General features: G+C 33.8%; 3 protein-coding genes across 3 annotated transcripts in view; all 3 read right to left on the bottom strand.

Moving 5' to 3' along the window:
* Nucleotides 1-2,907: 2,907 nt before the first annotated feature.
* Nucleotides 2,908-8,672, bottom strand: LOC107482433 (uncharacterized). The gene is made up of 5 exons (XM_016102919.3): nt 8,348-8,672; nt 6,235-7,407; nt 5,792-5,941; nt 5,359-5,544; nt 2,908-3,242 (listed from the first exon to the last, which is right to left on the bottom strand). Exons 2-5 carry the CDS (start codon nt 7,336-7,338, stop codon nt 3,162-3,164), a joined length of 1,521 nt encoding a protein of 506 aa, XP_015958405.1. The 5' UTR covers nt 7,339-7,407; nt 8,348-8,672; the 3' UTR covers nt 2,908-3,161.
* Nucleotides 8,286-11,607, bottom strand: LOC107482341 (clathrin coat assembly protein AP180). The gene is made up of 2 exons (XM_016102790.3): nt 10,051-11,607; nt 8,286-8,651 (listed from the first exon to the last, which is right to left on the bottom strand). Exons 1-2 carry the CDS (start codon nt 11,605-11,607, stop codon nt 8,286-8,288), a joined length of 1,923 nt encoding a protein of 640 aa, XP_015958276.1.
* Nucleotides 11,608-12,863: 1,256 nt separating this feature from the next.
* LOC107482434 (uncharacterized) overlaps nt 12,864-20,718 on the bottom strand; it is a gene marked incomplete in the record, with an annotated part of 8,801 nt that continues 946 nt past the window's right edge. Inside the window, 8 exon segments of the mRNA XM_052260902.1 lie at nt 12,864-13,261; nt 13,722-13,830; nt 17,272-17,345; nt 17,445-17,683; nt 17,797-18,717; nt 19,381-19,528; nt 19,610-19,888; nt 19,979-20,120. Of these exon segments, the coding sequence (XP_052116862.1) occupies nt 13,238-13,261; nt 13,722-13,830; nt 17,272-17,345; nt 17,445-17,683; nt 17,797-18,717; nt 19,381-19,528; nt 19,610-19,888; nt 19,979-20,120 (1,936 nt within the window).

The raw sequence follows: 20,718 nt of genomic DNA, 5'->3' as shown, positions 1-20,718 counted from the left end.
AGTAGTGTTAATTTGTGTGTTTTTCATTTTTTTGTCTTTTTAATTAAATAAATTTTAAATTAAAATTAAATCATTTTAATTTTAAAGGATATTTTTTAGTCTTTTTAAAATTAATACTAAAAATATGTTTTGATTTTTAAATTTTTTATTTTTTTCAATTATAATATTATAATATTTTTTTAAATGTTATAATAATTTAATATGAGTAATATTAATAAAAAAGTATAATAGTCACCAAAAAAAATAATAAAAAAGTATAATAAGCTCAACTTGATCATAAGTCAAAAAAATTCAATATAAAATTTAATGCTAGCCCAAATAAATTTTAAATAAAAAAACACAAAATAATCATAAATACTAACCTTCTTTCTAACTTCTTAAAAGGAGTTTTAGTACTCCAAAGCTTCAAGGAGTATGGAATCGCGTCCCCACTATGTTGGTAAGAAGTTGGCAGATAATATGTTGGTATCTTATACTTTTCCTTTTCATTAAGATTAAATAAATAAATGATACTACACTATATGTATACGTTTTTTTTATAACCAACCTCAATCAAGTTGCACAATTATAACTCAAATGACATAATTTTCTTATACTACGGATTTAGGTCTCCCAATCACTAATTCAAGTTATTTGATTCTTCTCTACTTTATCAGGCTTCATATCTTTTTCTCGAAAAATTACTTATCAAGAATGTAAATGAAATAATAATGATATAACAATGAAGTTGAAATGCTTATTGTTTGTGTTGGAATTTATATTTTGTGTACTGAACTTTATTTTTTTGTGCTGATTATTTTTGTCCTAAAATTCATTATTTTTGTCCATTGGTGCTGAATGATAAGATTGGAGTTAGAACAAAACAAAAGATATTTTTGTCTGAAAAATTAAAAAAAAAACAATTTTAATTCAAAATACAACATTAAAGACCATTTTGAATTAAAAAAAAAAATTAAAGACGATTTTAATTTTAAGGACCAAAATAAAACTTTTTTTTAATAACATTAAAATTAGCATGTCTCCCCCAAATAACCTGTACTGCGTTATCTAAGGTGCCAAATGAGAAGGATTTTTTTGTTTTTTTTCGGCAAACAACCTTCCAATAAGACTCTTTAGAATAAGCATCCATCCTCTTAAAAATATCCTCCTTCTACGAACAACCCTTCATCCTCCTTCTCATCCTCCAAAATATGCTGATGAGATTTCCCTACCCTGTCTCCATGGTGCCACTAAGTTAAAGACCAAGAGAGGCTAAAGAAAAATCGTTGATACCAGTAAGTATTGAAAAAAAGTTTGAAATTTAGTAGCCCTAATCAGAGCATTAGAAACTCTAAGACTATGTTTAGTTGTAAAAAGTAAAAAAGAACAAAACAAGATATTGAGAATAAGATATAAAAAAAATAGGGATACAAAAATTAATATTTTTATATTTTGTTTGGTAGTAAATTAGAACACATTAAAAAAATTCAATTTATTCTTATTTTTTTCGTTTAAAAAAATTATAAAGAAAAATACAATAATAAAAAATATAATTATAAAAAATTAATAAAAATAATGAAAAATAAAGTTGTCTCTTGTTAGTATCTTTATCATAATAGTTAGAATCTCGATTTAACTCTTAAAACCTTCCGATATTACGATTTTAAATGAGTTAGTCAATTTTATAAAATTTGTACTAGATCTGATGATTTTACGATTTAAATCTGATTAAGATTTTACGTTTTACATACTTAATTTATTTTTTCGATTTCACGTAAAATCTCAATTTTTTCTACCTTGATCTCTATCGTTTTTGTCAGAATAGATACAAACATATTAATTCAATATCTCTAAATACAATATCTCTATTCTCGTCTCATATCCAAACATTACATCTTCCATCTCATGTCTATAAACAAACTCAACCTAATAGAGCACTAGAAATTCTAATCATATGCTTTTAGAGGGAATAGATTCTATCAAGATTCATCATATATACCGATTTATACCGGCTAGACGATTGTTATTTTACATTCATACAATGTTATACAATGTCATAAATGGCGCATGGTTAGAAACACTTTTAAATTAATGACTAAACCTTTTACATCATATGTAAGGATTTTTTTATGCCTAATAAAAACAAAGATTAAGAAAAGATTAGCATTTCAACTATGTAAATCCAAAAAAACTTCCCTTGACAAGTTGATATCCATTATTATTAACAGGTATTCGTAAAACACACCTTTTTTATAAACAGAAAGAACTAAAATTAAATACAGAGTATAAGCGTTCAAACTTCAAAGATATATTTAAATATAGGAAAAAAATCCTAAATAGTCCTGACAATTATTTCGAAAGACAATGACGCCTTTAACAAAAAAGATCAAACCCAACCGCTAACATTTACTTTTATGGGACTGATTAACTATCAATATTTTATATACAAAAAAAAACTATCAATATTTTTTTTGCACAGAGATTAATCAGTCCAAAAAAAATCAAAAGCCAGGTTAGATGTTTTTTTTTTTTAAGGATCTCGTAGTCCTTTAGAGATAATTGTCAAAGACCGAATGGGGTATTCACTCTTTCATATATTGAAAATAAATGAAAACAAAAAAATCCTTTTATACCACCGTATGTATCCATAGAGTTGACGAAACCTCCTCTAACTTCTGATGGACAAATAGCTCACTATAATTTCTTTTGTATCTAAATACATTGAACTAATACAGCCTATTTGGAAACTAGATCAATTTGTATCAAATTACATTGAACTCTTACATAGTAGTTTATCCATTATCCAAACTAAGAATTATATGACGCATGAGCTACTGACCACAATACTAGAAATTCAATATTAATCTAATAGTCTAAAACAAATTAAAAATTATATAATATCCGTCTAATAACATCATGCAACCATGCTACAAAATAAATAATAAATATCTTTCGAATTATTATTACAAGAGTTGTAACAGTAATTTAAAAGAAAAGAAAGAACTAAAATGAAGCAAGACCAAAGTTGTCTAATATTCTCCATTCCTTTCAAGTGTTGAGAGATCTTATGAACTAACGACAATTAAGGCAAAAGTTGATTAATCCGCACAGCATTGTACACCTCAAAAGTTGAAATCTATCATGTAAAAGGTTTAAAATTGAAAAGAGCATATTAAACCTCATCATTTGTAATGTTGAGAAACCTCCCAAACTAGTTTATCCATGAAATGGCATTTCTTGTCGAACCCCCAGCCTGGATTGCTCTGCATCATCATATTCCAATCCAAACATTAACATAAATAACATAAACATGCTACATAGAAAGCAAAAGAATCAAGCACGCTATATATGGTGGTGCATCATTTATGTAATTTCCCCACCACAGGCATACATATGATTTGCAGTCTTGTACTATTATACATTAACAAAGACATACGTCATATACATACTGCGCATATATAATTCAAAAGCATGCAAAATCATGTATGGATTAACATTAACATATCATTCAAAGTCCAAGGAAAACTTCTATTCCTTGTCCTTTTTTCAATTAATAAGAACTCTGGCCTATGTAAATATCTTACATAGTAGGTTCCAAGGCCACATAAAAGAGGAGGTCACATAAAACTTTGTTGAAACTCAATGACAGAGATCAAACACGGAATTGTGCTAAGGTTTGGTTGTTGCCCAAAAGCAACATGCTATAAATTTGTGAAGAATAGAAATGGAATAGGTATTACTGTTGATAAGTATTGGAAGAATGATGTGATAAAGGTTAAACAGATGGGTGATCAAATCATCACAATTAAAATAATGATTAATGGGGAGGCCTTTTATGTGATTAGTGCACATGTATCACAAGTCAGATTGGAAAAACAACACAGGCAAAGTTTTTGGAAGATCTAGAAGGTCTAATTCAAAACATACCATTAGTACACAATATTTCCTTGGGAGACTTAAATCGACATGTGGGGGAACGATGAGTGCAGATATGAAGGGATCCACAAGGTAAATGGTTTTGAGATAATCGACACAAAGGGCAAAATAATTTTAGGATTTTTTTTCAACCTTCGCGTTTCCTATAACAAACACCTAGTTTAAGAAACGAGACAAACATTTTCGGACATATAAAGTGGGCAAGTCGATTTTTTCTCGGACTAACTGCAAATAATAATTTTTTTTGTCAATGTGGTTGAAAATGCTAGTAAGAAGAATCACAATAACCCTACCGTATTAAAAAAAAAAATACTGTGCTCTTCAACTCCAGCAAAACGTGACATGAAGTCATCAATAAAGGAACCCAATGATTAGGTGGTGGCTAATGAAAGGTGAGAAATAAAGAGATTTCTAGAAACAGGTAGAAGAAAAAGGAAGTTAGGATGAGATGGCAAACATGCTGAAGTGATTAGAAAAGTAGCAAAAGAAACCTTCAGAGAAATGAGGTACTGGAACAAGATATAAAGAATCATGGTGGTTGGACAGAAGTATGCAAGAGAAGATGAATGTAAAAGGAAATATTTCAACAATTGTTCTTTATGACGGAATACGAAAATAGGGAAAAAGTATAAGCCAACTAAGGAGGTAACAAAGCAAGAAACAGATCTTTTGGGAGTCTTTATTGGTCTGAGGGCATGAGAGAGAAAGTTGGTGTGACACCTATTGTTGAAAAGATTATTTAATCACATATTATGTGGTTTTAACATGTTGGGATACGACCAGTAAAGTATCGGGGCAGGAGGTTATATCAGATAAGAAAAACATCAGTGGTTATGGGTTAAGAAATGACCTAAAATGGCTCTAAATGAGATGGTTGAGAGAGATCTAAATACAAATAGACTTACTTCAGGCAAATGACATGACACAATGACGTCATTTAATCCATGCTGCCAACCCCATTTATTGGGATAAGGCTTGTTTTTTTCCCACTTTACATTTCAGAAAAGTATGGTATTTTGGTCTTTGTATATCAACCATGTATACCATCTTTATGGCGATATTTCATACTTTAGGACTTAGAAGTATTCAAATTGTGACCCAAAAAAAAAAACCCCCTCATTGTTTGAACCATTCTGCAGTACACTACAAAAATACTGAGAAATGATTCGATTACTGCATAGTTTCGACTTTGGATAAGATATACTATCGAATTGCTTTTCTACTATATTTGTAGCTAATAGAATGTTTTTGGTTGTATTGCAAATCTACAATTAGAACCGTTTATTATTATCTGCTAATTACTTTCTTTATAAATACTTATGATGAATTCCATAATAGGAACTTATTATGAGACTACCAACATAAGAGACAAACTCATAATATTATCTACGGTTGAATGCCTAAAACCAAAATAACTTGTCATCCAGTAGTTAGTTTCCAAACCTGTAGAGAGATGACAGCACGGTTAGTAAATTGCTTCACCGAAGATGGTGCACTTTTAGGAAGAGTGCTAGCAACTCTTTCTAATTCTTCATTTTGCTTCTTTGCAGTTACCCTATCTGGTCCACTGTAGTGATCGACGATCTTTTTCAGCAAAGGAACTCTCGCCATTGTCTCTTCCATTATTTCCTAGTAGGATATAAATGTCAGAGAAGCAAAAAACAAGTGTGAATAAATACAGAAACAAAAAGCAGACAATTACTTCAAAGGAAAAGAAGTAATACAGCAGTTATCTAAATGTACGTGTTAATCAAGGGGAAAAAAGTGAGTTATTGGAAATTTGGAAACCAAACTAATTGTCAAAGCTCAAAACTTTGGCACGTTACGTAATTTCTAGTTGCCCTCAATCATAGATAAGATTACTAATACAGCATACCTCCCACTCCTCTTGACTTTGAATCCCTTCATATGCCATCAAGAAGGGTTTCATCTTCTCGAGTGCATCCCGAAGTGGAATAGGTTCTTTCTCATCAATATCTGGGTTCTGATCAAACTCACCCATCAAATATTCTGGCTCAAATTCAATCTGCCAAAAAAAATAAAACAACAGGGAACAGTCAAATACTGTACTATGAAGATTAAACATGGAACAGAGGGTTAGATTAACATTTTTCTCTAAGAAAGCCATTGTTCTTAATTTCTTCTGAGATAGATGAATCAAGGCCAACAATTTTCCTAATAACAATTCAATTAACTTAATCCACTTCTTTATGCCCTTCCAATAAATCCAGCTAAGCTGGAAAGTTTCACCTTGGTTCATTGAACTACTTTTGATCATTTCTCAACAAACTCAGAATGAAGCGGCGGCTAACCACTTACAGCACAATTGGTGTCAAATGCTTCCAAATACTCATCCTCCAATGGTGAGGGGAAAACACTATTAGCCATCTCCTCAAAACCTGCAGTCAATTGATTCATGATGTCAGGCCCAACCCGCTCGGCAAACCTCTCACCGTCTGCATCATCTCCATGAAATAGCCCTGAGGCGTAATCCTCTTCATCCTTATCCCCATCACCCCTTTCCTCCAAGTCCCTCCCTCTAAATCCTCCTCTCCCCCGACCTCCACCCCTGCCTCGACCAAAGCCACCTCTTCCTCTTCCAGCAACATCATTATCCCGTTGTGACAGAATCCTCAGTGCAACATTCACTGCATCGTCAACACTTTGCATTGGCTGTCTCTTAGGCACAGAACCAGATGGTGCAGCATCAGCAGGAGCACGACGATCACTAACACCACCACCACCACCACCAGTGCCTGGAGCTCGTTGAGCACGGATATGCCTATTCTCTTGGGAAACTTGAGTCCTTTGATCAGGCTGCTGCTTGGGCTTCCCACGTCCACTGCCAGACAACACACCTACTATGCCTCCAGGAAGGTTCTTCTGATCACTCTCACCATCACCACTGCTAAAAATTGGTGTTTTTGGTGTCAAAACATCTGAAGACACACCAGCACCAGCATCAACACCAACATAATCATCATCTTCCTCTCTTTTGAAGAAAACAGGTTTCTTTGGCTCAGAATCAGGCTGCTTCTGGGAATCTTGTTGGATATGGGATGGTAACGGACCACCACGACCGCGACCAGCAGATGGCTGTTTTATGGACGACATGAATGACGAGAAAGAAGGCATGCCTGACGGAGGGGCTGGCCTACCACGACCGTGTCCACGACCAGAAACCAAAGATGGGGGAGAAGGCAACTCTGGTTCTTCAGATTTAGGGTCACCAAAATTGGGCTTTCCTGGAGCTCTCTCATTGAATCCAAATGGTCCTCCCAAACCAGAGCCTCCACGACCTCGACCACTACCACTGCCGCTGCCACCACCAAAACCAGAAGAGGTGGAAAAATGTGCTAGAGTGTTCCTAGTGGCATTAGAGATGGTGGGGTTTTGGTGCCTTACTCCAATGATTCCTCTCATTAGCAATTTGATATAAAATCCTTTCTTGGGACAATACACAAAGAGGTTCAGACAGACAACATGAAATACCTGAAACAATAAAAAATCCTATTATTATGGTGATCCAATTAACAAAAAGTAAAATGAGTGTGACTTTTAAGTATGGGAAACTAAATCAATCTGGGTATGTAATATGTAATATATTTTTTTTTTGGTGTCTGAAAATAAAAGGAAAGAAAAAGAAACGAAAAAGAAAAACAAAGAACAAGCACAGCCTACATAGCAGTAACTACATCACAACGCAGCAGAGAAATGTAAGATGTAATATATAATGGGTCATTCTAGTAGGACTATATTATGGTGACTACCATGACTATAGTGTTTTAAAAAGTGTGGCTAAAATTAAAATAACGCTTTTTTATTGTTAAACACCATTTTTAAGAAAGTGTTACCTAAAAAAAAAGTTACCAAAATATAAAAAAATGTGACTTTAATATTAACAACACTTGCATAGTCACCATAGCCACCATAGTATAGTCATACTAGAATTCACCATATATAATGCTACTGAATATGTTTAAGTAAGAACCATTAGATTGAAAACATAAATTTATAAGCACATGCAAACAAAGTGTTCCAATCTTCCAATACTGCACCTCATGAAGGAAAACATAAATTTATACAATCCCATGAACAATCCAGCATATATAACAATTCCATTCATCAACAATAACATAAGCCTCAATGAAAACATAAATCTAACGTAAAAAGTCTCAATAAAATCATAAATCCAATGACATAGAAAGTAACATAGTCTCAATTAAAACATAACATAGTCATTCATAACATTGTTGACCTTTCAAAATTTTCTGCTTTTAACTTCTAAAGACACTGAAATTAAATTAAACAGGGGACAAAAAAATATAAATTAATAACTGCCTCAAGGAACAAATTTCAACAGTGAAGAACTATTCAGAGCTTACAGGGACAAGAAGAAAAAACAAAAGGATATAGAAGCAGAAAATGGTACCACCAAGGGGACGGCTGGAAAAGAAGACGGCAAAACCACAGAACCCGGACACCGCTAGTCTGCCGCGACGCTGTGCAGACGAAGGCGGCGATGCTCGAGACGGAGAGACGACTGAATCGTTAACGGCGGAGCTCCAGGCGCAGTTAATCGCGGACGGCGGAGCAGGAGCTTGAGGTGTTGTGAATGGTGGACATTGCGTGAGATTTGAGTGCGCGGAAGAAGAGAAAAGTGATGAGTGATGAGCGATGAAAATGGAGAATCGAGAATGGAGGCGCTGTGAATGAGAAAGAGCTTGTTTGGAAACCTGCTAAAAAATTTAGATACGAAAGTGGTAGGAGTGATATGCTATAATGCTGTAATTTTTTGTGTTTTTTAAAATGGTGTGAAATATACAAATTGGATCATTCGATCTATGTTTAAAAAATTAAAAAAATTTGGGATATATAAATTGGATAGTTCAATTTCTGTACCTCAATTTTTTTTATTTTTTTTAACATTAATCGGATGGTCCGATTTGAGTACCTCTCACCAATCGAATAGTCCAATTTCTGTACTTATACAAATCGGACGGTTTGATTTCTATACTTCAAACAAATCAGATAGTCCGATTTCTACTTATCTAATTAAACGGGTCCACATTTGAGAATAACACCCTAACAATCCACATTTCAAAAAAACCCTATTATCGTTTCAATATCAAAAACAAAAAAGTGAGCGAATTAGAATTATTTAGAATTATTTTTCTTTGTTTTGGAACAAATAAAAAAATAACTTGAATTCATAGTTTTCAAAATCAAACCAATACGACGGGGTCATTAAATTACTAGTTCAACGAGTGAGTTATTAATTTATATCGGTCATAATTAAATAAAATTATAAAATGATTAAAGAAAAGTATAGGTAAACAATGAAAATATTAAACTATGTGAACAATAGATATCGAATGTTTAATTTATTAAGTGTTTTTTTATTTTATTAAACCAATTTTAGAATTCAACCAAGTTGGGTTGGTTTAGTGGTTAGCTCACTAGTCCGCTTAAGCAAGTGTCGGGGGTTCGAATCCTGCTTTGTGCATGCAGCAAGGGGGATAAAAATTATTGTCTACCTAATAAAATTTTAAAAAATATTAAATTAATTGAAAGAAAAATGTACAAGACCAACAATGGTGATGGTATAGCAATAAAGCCATACTACAGCCTAAGAGAAACATTTTTGTAGAGAACACCAATTGGAAGAGCAAGCCTGACTCATCAACAAATTCAACTTACTCACCATTTTCAACAACAAAAAATTCAACTTAGAAACAAAATTGAATAAATTGAAAACGTTAAATATAAAATTAAATCAAAATAGATATTAAGAGTATTTTTTGAAAAAAATGATAGACTTTAGGAAAAAAAGCATATTTTATCATTTTATTATATTTAAAATATAAACCATTTGAAGATGCATGACTAAAATACTTCTTTCTATTCTTGACAAAAAGTTATTTATAGTCTATGATGGAAATATTCAACTAGCAAAACACAATTGGCGAAACTAAGAAATGGACAAATTACATCTTAGTGAATAACCAGTAAAAGGAGAGACCATTATTTAGAAAAGTAAAGAAAAAAAACATGAGATAAAATGAATCCAAGTGCTAAAATAAAATAAAAAAGTTCTGCAATTTGCTCTTGATTTGACAATTCAGATGTTTTTACCAAATTGTTTGTGGTGGACCATGTCTCAAAAGGATCATCTTCATTTGGTGTTACCAATGTTTCCTCATTACTATTTGTTGCTCTAAAAGTTGGTGCCACAACTGAATTATGAATACTCTGTGCTTCAAATTCCACAGGAACCATATTCAGAGTAGATTGAAAACTTAATACATTGAATGTTGGTGCAATAATTGTTTCACTGGAATTTCTATTTTGAAAATCTTGATGTTGAGCATCAAAGGTTGCCTCTGATTTCTCATTTGTATTTATCACACCAAAAAGTACATCCAAATTTGTCATGGAATTAGAACCTTGAAAATCATCATGACTTTGTTGGATAGGAGGATCAAGAAATGGATTATATTGGATTGGAGGTACCAAAGGTTGGTCCAAAAAATTGACAAATGAGTTAAAATCATTTGCCAATTTAGGTGATGCTTTTTCAGGTGCAATTGTTGACTCTGCCAATACCAATTCCCAACCCTCCTTGGATTCATCATCAACAACAATTTCTTGTGATTGTTTCTCATCCTCTGACCCATCATTATTAGAGCAAGTGTCTTTCTCATCCTGTGATGAACTTGACCCTGCATGAAGAAGATTCCTATTGGGTTTGGATCCATCATTCGTCGAAAATGAAGCTTGGTCTTCAAGGAACTCCTGCAATGTCTCCATAAGCACTCTAGAAACTTTCTGCACAGTTGGGTACTCATAGGATCTCCCAATCCCAATGCCCTTACAGAAACCATAAAAAGCAGATAACTCCTCAAATTGCTTGCATGATTTGTCACAAGCCTTGTAAGCAGCCACACATGCTGCATTTGCATATGGCAAATGGAAAAAGCTATCCAAAACTACACCAATCCCATCACTTATATCTCTATAAAGATCAAAACTTTCCTGCAAGACGGCGTAAAGCGAAACTTGAACCACACGGTTTCCCCTAGCCGAACCGGTAGGCCTAGTACCAATGGCTCTGTCCAACAACTTTTGCCAGTTTACAACTCTATCCAAAACAATGCTGGGTTTCATATCTTTCATATTATCATTCTTTATGTGGTTCTTATCATGATGATACGTGAATCTCCTCTGAAGCTTTCCGGTTAGGAAGCAATACAAGCGCTCGTCGAGGTAGAGAGCAAATGTTCTTACAAATGCAGTGTAATCCCAAGGACTAGAACCGGAGTCATCCCTAAAATTAGAAAGGTTGAGAATCCTTGCACCTTGTTTCATTGCAAGGAATACTTCCTTTGGAAAATAGACATCACCATCTTGGAAGATTCTAAGCACAATCATAAGAGATTTGAGGGCAACAACCCAATTGCGTGTCTTCCCAATACGTTTGGCTATTGCTTGGACGCATGCGGCTGCATAGAGTTTGTTGGATGAGACTATTTGCACAATTTCATTGATGTAACGCTCTTCTATTTGATTTTTATCATGGGTTGTGGCCTTAAGAATCATCACTTCTAGATTCGCTGCATTGGTTACCTTTGCTAGGCTAATGCTAGTTTGGTCTTTCACTGCTCCAATGGCCTTCCTTAGCTTGCTTGGCATGCTGAACCAATTCGAATTCTTGTGTCGAAAAAGGAAAAAAAAATCTCAAAATTCAAAGTTGAGGAAGAAGGAAGAGTGTGCATGTTCTTTTGGATTCTACTTTTAGTGAATGAGTTTTGATGGATGTGAGTAAAGAATGGAAACAAAACTAGGACAAAGCAAAAGTATCGTTCTTTGTGTTGACTAATAATCTATGCTTTCTAGTTAGTAATGTAGTTGGTTATTTTGGATTAGATTTGTTACCTTATTGTCTTCCATTTGTCTATTCTTTTGTGTAGACATTAATTATATTTCATAACAACCCAACTAACATCCAATCATTTTTGTAATCCAAGTTCAACTAAACATGTCCAAACTCAACAAAAATCACTTTCATTACAATAGCGTGTACACATGCGTGTTTCAATAATGCTTATTCGTTTTCATCTTTGTCTCTAAAAAATTCTAGGTAGGAGATATAATACGGTTATAGATTAGAAGTTATGGCCAATTGGTCATTCAAACAACTTTGCACATAATATACTAATATTAATTAATCTCATAAACGCTACAAGACATGAACACGAATTAAACATCTAAAATCTTGACACTTGAATAGCTTGAATGATCAAACTACTAAAAAATTTTAGAAAAAGTATAGGTAGACAATAAAAATATTAAACAAAATAAACAATAGATATATCGGATATTCATTTCCCTAGGTGTACGGATGGTTATTTTAATATTAAAATTTAGATAGTTAATTTAAAGGTGTAGTGTATTTTTATTTGATTAGTGGTTGTTTATGTTGTTCAAGATGGTCATTGTTTACCTAACACTTCCCAAAATTTTATTTTAATAGATTATTTTGTGAATAAAATATCTTAGTTTCTTACTGAAATCCCATAAAAAAATGAAGTGCACATAATTAAATGGGTCATTCTCCACCAACATATAAAAAGATGTCAAATTTTGAACTATATGGTACACTGTTACACAACTTTTTCGAACAAAAAAAATTGGAAAAGTATATACGTGCATCTAATTTACATTTTTATTTTCTGTTTTTATTTTTTATTTTTAAATTTTATGGAAAAAAAACAGTAAAAGTAACAAAATTCTATTTCTGTTTTTACCTATTATTTTTTCTTTTCTCTTCACAAATCTAAAAACAAAAAATAATAACACAAATCAAACACACTTTTAGATAACCAATATTTTTTTTCTTTACACTTGAACTAATACTAAACAATTCATTTTTTTTCCACTCAAAGTGGTTAACTCCCTAACATTTCTCGAACTATTATTGACAAAATAATAAAATAATATTCATCTCTGAATTAGTGAATTTACAAATACCGAAATTACGGATTTCAACTCAATTTACAAGATTTCTATACACATATATACATACTATATACCTGAACATAGTGTTACAAAAAGAAATACGGATCAAAAGGAGAAAAGGTGGAAACAAAATTTGTTACAAACAAAAAGAATATCTAAATTCCTATACTCGTGGCAAGTTCACTGAAAATGCAATGATACAGAATGCGGCATTCTGGTGTTCCAGTACTGGAGGTCGATATGTGAGGACTGTATGAAACTTGTTTTGCAATTTATAGTAGTCTTTGAAAAAGGCGTTATCTACTCAAACCAACTTCTTTTCTTCTTCCTGAAAGTTGAATTCAATAAATAAGCTTAAAGATAAAGAAGTACCATGAACTTGATAACTAAATCCCACATCAACACAACATGGAAGTACCAAAACCAAACAATGCTATCGACTTATTTGCAATAAAAGCGGCACACATTTCATTTTGGAAGGTAAAATAAAGAAGTTACTTTAATTTCTTAGAATAAAGTAACGCAAGTAAATATGAGGCAACAAACTTGAGTTGAACTCATTCACCAAGATGCAACATCTTATTGATTTATTCTATGCAACTGTAAATAATCCGACTTAAAGTCACGGAGTTAACTATCAAGCTTTTTTCTCCATTTTTTCAGTACCTTAAAGCTCAACAACTTGGAATAATGTGGAGAAAAAAAAAAAAGAATTATATTCAAATAGAGTTCAGAAAATTGAATGGCATAATGAGCAGATATCAAAATTTGAACTTGAGAGTTCTCACAAATAGAAGTGTCATTGAATTTGTACTACTGCCTCTCAAATCAGATTGCTGTGATCTTTGGCATCCCCGGTATAATCTTTTGATAAACTCCTGTAGATGATTGTAGATGCTGCATGCATTTATACCAAATTAAGGTTAGCACATGTAATATTTGCCTGATGGGTGGACAGTAAGAACTGACATGTCACAGTAATAAGTGTGATTTTCAAGAACGCTAGTATCACTGCCAAACCAACATCTACTCACACAATTTACGATCCAAACCACATGGTGTCATCCCCGAGGGGAAAAAGAAAAGTAAATTTCAATCCACTTGACCAAAACAAATGCACATATAAACTCTAGCATACTATAAAAAATGCTTAAGAAAAACATGGAAACCATGCAACAACCTGGAATTCCACTGCTCAGATTGTATAGAACAACCATGTTCTTCAACTTCAGTGATCCCAACTGTTGAGAGCCAACCATACTCTATGGCCTATATAGATTTAGAGAAAATTGATCTAAGAGGAAGAAAAAGCCATAGGAATTTCCAGTTCTGCCATTTGATTTCTACAACTTGCAGAAAGCGAGACAATTTCACATATCCACATTTCTTAGGCTACAATTGTGAGTATAAAAGTGAATGGAGAGACATGGCTAATAATGGAATGAAAGAGAAAAGTGTGGAATGGGATGGATATGTTTATGCACACCCTCGTTTGGGAGTCTGATGAAGGGATTGGGGAGAGATTCAACACTCATTTGGAAGTTCAATGGCTAATAATGGAATGGCAAGATAAACTAACGTTTCTCACCAAACTTCTAGCATAATTGATCACTGGCATAGTATCAAAGCCTTTCACACTAAGAGGGCAAGATATTATCCTTGCTTCCCCTAATAAGTACAATTTATTTATGGTGGATCTATACACAATCCACGTATCAAGTTGCACTGAAAGATCGTGTGCAGTGATGTGCTGCTTATTCAGATGTGTTGCATGCTATGGTTACCACAGATAAATTCCTCATCTATCCTTATGTTTTTCTGCTCCTATTTGTCTATTGATCTGTATTCAGGGTTCTTAGTTGGCGTGGAAGTGCCCTTGAACAAATTATTTTATGCTCAGCTTCCATTTGATACAAATACAACAACAATAAAAGCATTTTTCCACTAGTAAGATCGACTATAGAGATCAAACCACATTAATGCGTCCTATCATAAGCCATTTAAATCTAGTTCTTAATCATTTCTTTATTAATTACCTTGGTTGCCCTCAACCTCTAAACTTTATTCAATCCTCTTTTTGAAAAGAGATATTGACGACAGGAAACTAGGCATATATAATAACTAACTGTATAGAAACTAAGCTTTTATAGGAAATTATCACTCTCATTCATTGAATTTTTTTTACTATAGTCACTTTGTTTCGTGTGTGTGTGTGTGCGGGCGCGTGCGCACGCTACTATCAATAACACTAAGGAAGTTTCTATTCTCACATATTCATTTTTTCTCGGTCATTTCAACTCTCTGTGCACGCGCTACTATCAATAACACTAAGGAAGATTCTATTCTCACATATTCATTTTTTCTCGGTCATTTCAAGTCCTCTGTATTAGGTATCCATGTTATGGTTTAGGGGAGAAAATAGAAAGTGTAAGGGTATTTTGAGAAAGGTCTAGTAACTAACTCTGCCAAGCAAGCAGAGTAGTGGTATGTGAAAAATATATTGCTGTTAAAGGAGAATAAGGTGAAGAATGAGAATTAGAGAAGCTCATTCTGGTCTTTGGGACTAAACCAGTCCTTAAGAGAGTGACAACCTCTAGAAATACTGCCATGTTACTTAACTTCTTTCATAAATAATACTATTTTGGGAAATAGGGTGATGTCACAATGATATCACTCTATATCTCCCTGTTTCAGTAATTCTCTCTAGACTACTCTGTTCCTTTATACTTCTTACTGGTACCATATTCTTATACTATTAGATCTATTCTTCTTATTAGGGCTTCTACAGTTCATTTCATCACATGATCAAGCCATCTAAGGGAAGGTTCTTCCATCATTTCCAAAACAGGTGCTACCCTAACTTTCTTGGTAATGGAAATCTTTACCTAGATGGCCCAATTTATGACGAGACACTGTTGTTGACAAGTTGATAGCCAACCAGGAAAAAAAAAATGTTCTTTTCCCACTTGAAGATATTAGCTATATGCTTCAAAGAACCATTGCATATACAAGAACCCATGTTGTAGACACTGGCATTCAAATATAGGTCATTCCTAATCATTTGTTCTATAACTTTTCTTGATCTCCCTTTGCCCCCGTCTCTCAACAAATTTGTTAAGGCAAGTTAGTTAAAAGGACCATTTGCTTTGCAGAAAATAGAAATCAATGCATAATCTTATCCCAAATCACTGGTTGTGCTGAAGAAACCACCTTTATATGCTCAAACAACATGCAATAAAGTGTGTTCTAAATTGCACAGTGCACATTGCAACTAAATTAAGTTCCTTAATTATCTTAGGTGCTATTTGGTCTTATAGAAAGAAGACCTGTAGAAGCCCATGTAAGAAGAATAAATTAGATTTAAGGAAATCTAATAGTAGGAGCAGAAGGAGACCAAGGAAAAATGGAATGACTACAAACATGGTTCATATGAAACATTGTGATGCACTATTGCATCATGGATTCCTTATCCCCGAAGCTATGGGGTTATTACTTCACTCTATTTATGAAAGGAAAAGAACTTGTTAAAATAATGATTTTCTATAAATACAATAGCGTAAATCAGAGAAAGAATATATTACTCTTATGTGATGTGTGTAGATTGCATCTTGATTGTATTGATACATGAGAGAAGACTAACATGAGCACCTACTCAACTACTCTCCATCAATGCACTACCTAAACTACTAACACTAACTAACATTAATATCTCTCATCATATTTCAACAAAACTATCATCTGATTTTATCTCTTTTACTAAACTACACGAAACTTGTTCCAATAACTATCAATTTATTTCTTATTCCAAATAAATAAATTTCTATATATAGTTTTCCCTTTCTATGCACGTTTTCAGTTTCTTAACTTCTTCTCCCTCAGCAAAAACCAAAGCCTTAGATAGATGAAATCCATAGAGTATTGAACAAGCAATCTCATGAGTATAAAGCAACAAGAGAAGCCCCACGGCTTCCCTCATGCTACAACAACAACAGAACCTTATCCCATTAGGTGAGGTCGGCTACATGGATGACACAACGGGCTTCCCTCATTCAAATCAAACAAAAAATGCCACAACTTCTCAAAGAAGATATGACATCTACACTAAAAGTAGCAATCAGAGAAATTAAAGAAAGGGTAATACTCTATAAAAGGAATAGACAAAACTGAAGGATTAAATCCCCTTCGATCACAAATCTTCATATTACTGAATAAATAATGCAAAAAGGAAAAGAAGCTATAATGAATAAAGTCAAACGCCATGCAACAAAAATTATATGAAATTTTATCACTACATTGAATGCATTCTCTTTCGATGTAAAAAATGAAATAGACACATGCCTTAGTCGATGCCTGTTGCAGGCTGTGAAAAAAGCAACAAATCCATACAGAATACTCTTGAGAGCACGGAAAATCTGAAAAGGAAAAGAACAAAAATCTACAGATCAGGATAACTTTCTAGAAAGAGAAGAGGGAAAAGAAATGCATAACTTATTGGAGTGCCATATTCAAACCTGGGAAAAAAGGTCATTCCAAAGAGAGCGCCAAATGGAAACCTCATAGGTGGTAACAGTTGCCTCCGAAGATGATGCTAACTCAAGAATGCTACTAATAATCTGCCATGCATCCCCAAGTACATCAAAAATGCACGTACATACAAAAGTCAGCACACTTGATATTGCAAGGACCAGACGTACAGGTGCATACAGTATTTCCCAGAGAATAAAAAATACAGGATATATGACACATGTTCCTGCAGTAAATTAGAGATGAACACCCAAAATATATCAGATGACAATTTATGTTGAAAAGAATAAGTTTAAGAAATAACAGAGTACCAGAATTCCAATACACATGATGACCTACCAATTCTCCAAATAAAAGTAACCAGAAGCCATATTGGTACAAAGAATAGCTCCAGTATATCTCCCACTAGAGTGTAAAAAGTCCCAATTCCAAGCCACAGGACAGAAAATATGCTTTCTACTAATTCAAACAAAAACTTCAAACTTGGGAGAAGAAATCCAAATATCTCGAATAGGGCCTCTGCAAGAGGTTGAACAAGAACAGAAAAAAAGGATCTTGTGGTATGTGTAAAGGCAAGAAACCACCTAGTAGCCTTCTGCAAGTTATGTAGAAACAGCATTGTCCCTAAATATCTGACCCTTGAAACCATTTCCCAACTTTCAACCCAATCAAAAAGAGGTCCACATATACGAGCAGCAGTTGCCTTCAGAACAGGAACATTTTTGTATAAATCATAGAATCCAATGAGAACAGTTACTAATGAGATTAAAACATATAAAAGTCTGGCAAGTGGGCACATCCATGGACGATAAAGATTGCATATTACTGGGTAAGACTGAAGGAAGATGACCCAAGATGGAAGGCCTGCCTCTAGCAAAGTAAGCAATCGCAGGTCAGATATTATAACTTCCCTTAATTTAAATGGAAGGTCATGATCATTAAACCTAAATAATAGTAGAACATCACTATACTGCGTGGTTTCAATAGTCTCAACAGCATCAAAGCTTGAGCTCCGGGAAAAATTCACTGAGTTATAACCAGAAACACAACGGGAATTCACTAGTTTTCTTCGCTTATTGGGTCCAGAAGAAGGAGGTGTGAGTAGCATGCCTGGTGTTTCTACAGCATCATCAGAATATAATCCAATAGTGGTGTCCCAACCATCCTCAACAGTTAACAAACCATCGTTGCAGATGTTCTCATCATCATCAATAGATATTGTCCCAGAAAAATCTTCACTTGCATCGTAAAATATCTCCCCTGTTGAAATTACAGATAAGAGGGAAAAACGATCATTGAAAAATTAACATTGCTCCAGAAACTACACAAATCATGCAGCTAGTAGTTGTCATTGTGTAACAAGATTCAGCAAATTCTACAATCAATATATAGTCTCAAAATTTGAGGCACAAAATGCATCAGTTTAAAAGGAATAAAAAAAAGGGGGACAATCTGAAAGTTCAAGGGCTAGTCCATGGGACTCCCACTATGACTATAGGACACAGGATAAATGGTGACAAAAAATTTCCACCATTTGAACCCACCCCCAGCCAAAAAAAGTGCACTCCAAACATGGCACAGTCCAAACAATCCTATGAAACCCAAACTTAATGTGGGAGGACAGATAGAGGGAGCAGGGACATAGGGGCATATCTCCCCATGCATATCCTTGTTTCTGCTCTTGCATGAAATTAAAATGCAACGATACGTATCAAGGCTTCTCAATTTACTTATGTTGTGCACACTCACACTAAGGCTTTGTTTGTGTGGAGTAAAGTAGGAGGGAAATAGAGGGGGAGGGAAGAGAAATTAGAAAATTTTCTTTGTAAATTACACAATAAAATTTAAAATTTCTCTTCCCTCTCCTCTATTTCACTCTACACAAACAAAGCCTAAAGTAAAGATAAGAATTCTTGTTACTACCTGAGGCAGAATCCAGGTGTATTTTCAAAAGCAGAAGTTCAGGTAGTGTTCCCGAGAACCAAGTAGTCATACAGCTTCGAGCTTGAGCTATACTGTCAAATTCCCATCTTTTCATGCGTTTTGCTTCTATAGCCAGTGATGTATCAGTCTGCAGATCAAATAAAAGATAACAAATAAAGGTAAATTGTGAATGAAGAAAGTAAGACAGTGTGGCGAACAGATGTGGTACCTGAAGTTCATTAAGGTAGTTGATACCCCGAACACTTTCCCATTCAACTTCAAATATAATAAAACCATACAAAGTCCTTTGCAGTTCACTGCTAAATTGCAGAGTCTCCCTTAGGTTTTTCACAGGTAGTAAAGCTTTCTTCCTTGTCATCACTGCTTCAACGAATGAGAAACATCTCGTAAATTTCTTTGAATTACTTGTGCTTGATTGTGAATAAACATCCTTTTCTTCCTTTCTCCCTCTTCGGGCTTTGGTGTATGCAAAAGGAGATAACCTTGACTGCAAATCAATAAAAATGATATAAAATTTAACAACCAAGAGAGTTAATTAGAACGAATTATTTCAACGACCAATGGTGTGCTTAACAACCTTGGTAACCATCAATTGCCAAATGTGCGCACCCCGTAAACCAAGGTCACTCAACCATGGTCTGTTGTCCACCAAAATATACATTTTTTTACTTTCATTGGCAAGGAAAATACTAAGATCTGCAAAATAAGATTGCAAGTCTCTGCAAAATACATCACAAATATTCATTAGATAAGTACAACAAATACCAAATCATACCAACATAGCACAATCAGGCCCTGTCAATGTAGATTTAGAAAATTTAATGTCCTAAATCATTAACAGAATTTGATAAATGCGGCATGCAATATGTCAATCAGCAAGCAGTTAAAACACAAAACTAAGCAAAGCCTAACACCCGCACCATATTTAGACACTAGAAAGCTCCAACACAATTTCCAACTTGCTAGTTATGTCTTTCATTTCATAACTTTCAGTTTATTGTCTATAGAGAATAAGGTCAAAGGTAAGCTTAACAATTTTCAACAGAGATTGGCTATGAAACAGCAATATTGAACCCAAACTATAAAGCAAGTAAGTCCCAGAAGCAGGACTCATCAGTCCAAGGAATGGGATGGAGGGATTAAACTTGTCCATTTTAGGGAGTAGGGACCTATTAATCCAACATTGTAATTCTTCATAGACTTAATTTTTTTTTTCCTTTCAGACATATAACTATTCAATTTACGTGGTACTTAAAACGAAATTCAACCCCTCCTACAAAGACAAATATTGAGAAGAAAAAATAAAAAATAAGTGGA

Source organism: Arachis duranensis, chromosome 4, assembly GCF_000817695.3.
Source record: "Arachis duranensis cultivar V14167 chromosome 4, aradu.V14167.gnm2.J7QH, whole genome shotgun sequence".
Taxonomy (NCBI): domain Eukaryota; kingdom Viridiplantae; phylum Streptophyta; class Magnoliopsida; order Fabales; family Fabaceae; genus Arachis; species Arachis duranensis.
Note: the sequence above shows the minus strand (reverse complement) of the source record. Positions and strands in the feature narration are given on the sequence as shown.